General features: G+C 52.6%; 1 protein-coding gene across 1 annotated transcript in view; it reads right to left on the bottom strand.

Moving 5' to 3' along the window:
- LOC104408215 (gastricsin-like) overlaps positions 1-2,812 on the bottom strand; it is a 3,510-nt gene extending 698 nt beyond the window's left edge. Inside the window, exons 1-7 of the mRNA XM_010017746.1 lie at positions 2,757-2,812; positions 2,310-2,463; positions 1,822-1,939; positions 978-1,096; positions 529-728; positions 266-388; positions 1-36 (exon numbers count right to left, since the gene is read on the bottom strand). The exon at positions 1-36 is cut by the window's left edge and continues 97 nt beyond it. Coding sequence (XP_010016048.1) covers positions 1-36; positions 266-388; positions 529-728; positions 978-1,096; positions 1,822-1,939; positions 2,310-2,463; positions 2,757-2,812 — 806 coding nt within the window. The remainder of the gene's footprint in view (positions 37-265; positions 389-528; positions 729-977; positions 1,097-1,821; positions 1,940-2,309; positions 2,464-2,756) is intronic.
- Positions 2,813-5,887: the final 3,075 nt, after the last annotated feature.

Genomic DNA, 5,887 nt, shown 5'->3' with positions numbered 1-5,887 from the left:
CGCCCCCAGCCAGTCACTGACTGCCCGATAGCAAACCTGGGAAGGGGACAGGGAGAAGGACATCACTTCAAGCACCCACCGGCAACTAAACCTGGCTCGGCTGGATTTATACGTCTGGGATGCTCTGAAGTGCAATGCCAAAGCTCTGCCTCGAGCCCACGCCTGCTGCAGTAAGCTGTTGAGCTTCTCTGGAGGACAACTGTACCACCCTTGTTACAGGAGCTGCCCGGGTGGATCATGCCCATCAGGTACAAACACAACTCACTCATTCAGCGTGACCTGCCAGTAGAGCTCCTGGGTCACTGGTGCCCATGCAATGTCCCCAGAGTAGAGCTGAGGGTCAACTCCTCCAAGAATGAGCTCTCCTCCATAATAGTAGGTGGGATGGCTGCAAAAACACGGAGTTACAGCAGTAGAAATGGGTAAATCAGTGCAACGTGCATGGGGTAGTGAGGGACAAACCCAACAGGCAGCTGCATGGGCACAGGCAGAGGGACACTGGTGCATTGGGATGTGTGGGCTTTTTACCGGGAGAAGTAGAAGCTGAAGATGGGCTGGGAGAGCTGGTTCTGCTCCAGCATTCCCTGCAGCGCGGTGGGTGTCCCTCCTACTGCCAGCGAGGGGTAGGCCATTCCCAGGATCCCATCAAAATCCGCATAGTAGAAAGGCTGCGTCGGCTCGTTCTCGCTGAGCCCGAACTCCTGGTTTGTGACCGTGATGCTCTGGATCTGGAGGGGAGGAGATGCCGGTCAGCCTGCACGCTTAGGGAACCCAAACGGTGCTTGGGTGGGATGATGGATGCTCTGAAAGCCCAAGGAGCCAAGTGCAAGGTCATTGCTGGTGGAAACATCACCAGGCAGCTGGGAAATCAGCAGCAATTGGATTAAAACCAAGTTAAACCCCAGCTGGGTAACTGATAGTGGCAATAACTGGGGACACAGCGGCCAGGAAGACGAGGGCATCACGAGTGCACTCACCCTTAGTGTGTCATAGCCCAACGTCACCGTGAGTGTGCCACTGCCATAGGAGAGGGTGTAGGACTGGCCATTACTGACGAAGGTGGAGGACTCACTGGGACTGAACTTCATGTGGTTGGCTGCATGAGAGAGAAGAGGGCAAAGCTCCTGGGTACACACTCGCTGGGCTGCGATGGGGTCTCAATGGCAGTCGCTCTGCCAGGATAATGCCTGGGAAAGCAGCTTCTCCCACAGAGAGCAGGTCTAGAAGAGCAGAACAGGCTGTTCCTCTGCCTCACAGTCCTCTGAAGCATGGTTTGCATCCCAGTTTTGCCTGCATCCCTCTGCAGGGAACAGACATAATCCCAACCATACCAGCCACCCAGCGTGAGCAAAGCCATCAGCAGTTACAACCCCATCGCTCTCCCATCAGCAGCAAGTGACATCGGGTGAGTTCTGCCAGGGAGAAGGACAGCAGCCCCATGATTCACAGCTTTGCTTTTTCCTTCACCTGGGGACACCCTCCACTAGAGCAGGTTGCTCCAAGCCCCTGTGTCCAACCTGGCCTTGAACACTGCCAGGGATGGGGCAGCCACAGCTTCTCTGGGCACCCTGGGCCAGCGCCTCAGCACCCTCACAGGGAAGAGCTTCTGCCTCAGAGCTCATCTCAATCTCCCCTCTGGCAGGTTAAAGCCATTCCCCTTGTCCTGTCCCTCCATCCCTTGTCCAAAGCCCCTCTCCAGGTTTCCTGGAGCCCCTTTAGGCCCTGGAGCTGCTCTAAGGTGTCCCCTTGAGGAGCCTTCTCTTCTCCAGCTGCCCCAGCCCAGCTGCTGGGAGCTGTGTGCCACGTGGCTCTGGTACTCACAGCACGCCGGGGTCTGGCAGTAGGTGGAGGGCACCCAGAGGTTGGAGGAGCCGGTGTCGAAGAGCACTGTGAAGTTCTGGGGGGGGTCCCCGATGCTGATCTCCCCAAAGTAGTAGGACTGCAGACAAGAGAATGGGAAACTCCATTGGCTACAGGATCAGGCATCCGAGTGTATTGCAGGAGGGTACAGGGGGAATGCCAGGCTCCCTCTTGCAGACAATGAAGTAGGGATGGACTGAACTCTCACCCTGCTTTTTCTCCAGAAGGATGTAATATTAACTATGTGTTTTGTTATATCTTTTGTTTCACATAGAAAAACCTCGTTTTTCATGTCTGGGGGAAACTCTACAGCCTAAAGTAGAAGCTTAAAGAAGAGCGGAAAAATCCATCTCTTGCTCCTGGAGGCCTGGGGTGAACAGATCCCAGGCAGCTGGGAAGGAGCAGGGAAAGGGGATGCACATGGTAGACAGACAGGCAGTGGTACTCACATCCAGATGGCTGGTTATGGGCTCATACACCACAAAGCCCTCTCTGAAGTGGTGTTTCTTAGCTGCATGATGTTTAATTTTCCTCAGGTAGTCCTCCAACACTCCAGCCTCCCTCATGTTCTCCCGGATAGACTTGCCTTTCTTCAGTTTGATTCTGCACAGAGGGAAAAATCAAACCAAACCAACAAAACACAGCAGGAAATCAGGAGATTTGGGCATTGCCAGGTTATGTCTGAGCCCTGCCATGATAAAAGCCCTCCCCTCAGCTGCTCTTTACATCCCCTCCCAGACATGCACCCAGCCTGGACCAGGACCACGATGGTCAGAGGAGATGCAGGAGGCTGGAGTCACACCCGGTTGGAGGTGCTCAGGAGCACAGCACACCCTGTGCAGGTTACGGCTCTGTTGTCCACCCATTCCCTGCTCATTCTGCTGCAGGACACTCACCTCACCAGCCCCTCCGAGAGCTGGAGACACACCAGGGCCAGGACGAGCCACTTCATGGTGCAGGAGTTGTCCCCTGGTCTACACTCACCCTCTCGATGACCGCAGCAGATGGGCTGAGCTGCCCGGACTCCCTGGTTTTATACTGGGAAGCAGCGATCCCCCTTATCTGCTGACCTCTGTTTTCCATTGTCGCACACACCCTTGGCTTCAAGGGTTTCTTTGTACTTTGGGCAATGAGGGTTTTGAGGCGTTCCCATCGCAGGGCACAAGGTGAGAATCGAGTGGCACCTGCCTTTGATAACGAGATAGAAGTGTCACCAGCCAATTGGTGACCGGCTCTTATCGCAGCAGAGAGGAGTGACCCAAGCATCACCGTGCTGGGGCGTTATCTCTGCCCAGAAAACCTGCCCAAAGCTTTTCCCGAAAAGAAGGAGCCTTTTTTCCCCCACGTTCTTCTGCCCGACAGGACCTGGCCTGGAGCAGGGAATGCTGCTGGAGCTGAGGCTTTGGCAGGGCACGGAGTAAAGAGCTGGAGCTCCTCGTCCCTGGGGAGCTCAGGAGGTTCCTTCTCTGGTTTTCTTGTGGGTGTTGTCCAGCCCTGTCCTTCCCCACCTCTTCACCAACCTCTGTCGGCCTCCCAGTCCCTCACTATCCTCTCCTCCTGGAACAGCTCATTTCCATATGCCACTCACCCCAATCCTGCTGCTGCTTATGTGCTATTTTGGTCAGAAATCCCACATTTTTCCACCTATTTTTATTTTGTAGAGCAACTGCTCCCTTTTCCGTGCTGCATTAAGGTGAGTGCGGTGCCTCCCTGCATGAGGCAGGTTTAACCCTCCATGGGTGAAGCCCCTGGGGTTTAACCCACCTTCCGGGTCCTCACACCAGCCCAGCGAGTCAGGAAATTCCTTGTTTGCTTTCCTTTTTAATGTGAAAAGAAGAGAACCACAAACACAGGCCTCCCGAACTGCCAACAAACACCCAAAACAGACCCAAACCCTTCCGGTTAGAACCCAAATATTTTCTAACCAATGAATCCAAATGGTTTTGGACATAACTTAAATATTTTCTAGCAAACAAACCAAACGTTTTGAGTTATAACCTAAATATTTTCTAGACCTCCTGGTTTGCATTCCCGCTGCGAGCAGCCCAGCTCTCCACAGCACAGGAATCACACTCATCCTCATCCAGCGCTCATCCCGTGCCAGTGCTCTGCACAGATTGCATTCCCTCAGGAGAACCGGGGAGTGTGTGTCCTTTGCTGGATATTGAGACTATAATAAAGCAATTATCTTGTTTGCTAGCAGGATTGATGGAAAGATCAACTTATTAAGATTGGATAAAAAGCAAATTCTGGCTGAAAGCAAAGAGCACTTATCAAAACGTCAATACACCGACTGTTATCTGCGGGTCCCCACGGGGACTTGGCCTTGCCAAAAGACAAAGGAGGAAGGTGCCCTCTACAGCACAAAGAGATGCATTCTACTTTTGGCACTTCTTGACCCAAAGTTAGACACAGCACTTGTCAGCTGAGGCGTTCAGCCTAATAGGAGCGGAGATGTTCAGTTCCTAAATCAGAGATCCCACCTTTACATGGAGCAGGACTCAGCCAGCAGCACATACCCCTACTGCTCCAGGGCAGGATTCTCCTTGGGACCAAGCTCTGGGCATTTCTCCTCCTTTGCTTTGTGTTTCTTCTCTGTGTTGGTGCAATGGCTCATCCCATATGCAAACAGCTCCAGCTCTAAGAATCCCATCTCTCCCATATGAGCCCAGATCCCCTCTGCATCCCGTGGCCAACTCCACCAACCTCTCCCGGGATACTGCAGCGGGGAAAACCAGCAGATGACGTGAGCTGTGAGCACTTCCACCATGAGCCAACAAATCCCATTAAACCAGCAGAAGTGGGCACCACTTCCCAAAAGCTGGTAGCTCGTGACAGAGTGTTTAGCAGGATTACAAACAGGATCTAAGGTGGGATCCAGCCTTCCCCAGGACCCAGAATGCTTTCCTGCCCACCAATAGGGAACAGAAACCTTTCCAAAGATGCTGCCATTGCCCTGAATTTCCTCATCTGTTCCGGGCTCTGCTTTATCCACGGCAAAAATACAGGGAAGTGGCTGGTCCCAGCTCCAGGACAATTTACCACCCTGGTTTCTGCACCTCTTAGCATAGAACTTAGAATACATGAATACAGGACTGCCAGGAGCTGCCCTGGCCATTAGAGCCTGTTGCTCTCACAAGGACCATGTCAGCTAAAGCCCTTCCCGAAGAGGCCAAATCCCATCCAATTTAACACTCTCCTTTTGGTCATTGAGCAGCCTCGCTCTGTGTGGTTCATTTAAACCAGCTCTGGACACTTTGCCTGGAGCATCAGCACTCTCTGCTTGGGTTCTCCAAGCAGGAGAAGCTGGTGGTGGGACCGCAGCACATGATGGCACACGAGCAGCTGTGTTTATGCCCCCCCCAGCACACGGATCCTTTACCCAGCACTGCCCAAGCAGGTTTTAGTGGTTTATTTCCAAAACAGAGCTCACAGGACACAGATGAGCAGCTTCCATCCGTGTCAAAATAAACATTCCTCTTTTCCTGTCCAACCAGGACAATGGCTCCTGAAATCAACCACTGGGCTCCACGTTTAACATCCCAAACCAGGGTAAGGATCAGCTGCTTCCCGATGACCTTCTCTTGGAGGCAGTTTCTGATGCTGGGGCTCTTCACAAGCCCCTCGTACACCCCAAAACGATCCCACCTCCCTGCACCAGTGTCCACTCGGGCACCTGAAGTTCAGGAGTGCCCCACGGCAAAATACTTTCCCTCTGTGCAAAGGACTATCCTGAAAACTCCAAGTCAAACACCAGCAGCAAACACCGTGCTGTTTTCAACTTCTTCCTGATAGGGCTATCAAAGCCTTCCTAGAAAAACAAATGAAAAACATTTCCATGCATATTCCTAGAATGGAAATAACAGGGGTTTATCATCAGTTGTGTTATCTCCTCTGTTTCCCTGCCAGTTCTTACCTCCAGCATTATAGAAAGTCATGGAATGATGCTGAAGGACAGAAACGCATGGGTTTGGATGGAAGTATGCTCGCTCAGGAAGGCTCCTATTGGCAGTTCTAAAGTCAATTC

Source organism: Nestor notabilis, unplaced genomic scaffold (assembly GCF_000696875.1).
Source record: "Nestor notabilis isolate BGI_N333 unplaced genomic scaffold, ASM69687v1 scaffold13797, whole genome shotgun sequence".
In the NCBI taxonomy this organism is placed as follows: domain Eukaryota; kingdom Metazoa; phylum Chordata; class Aves; order Psittaciformes; family Psittacidae; genus Nestor; species Nestor notabilis.
Note: the sequence above shows the minus strand (reverse complement) of the source record. Positions and strands in the feature narration are given on the sequence as shown.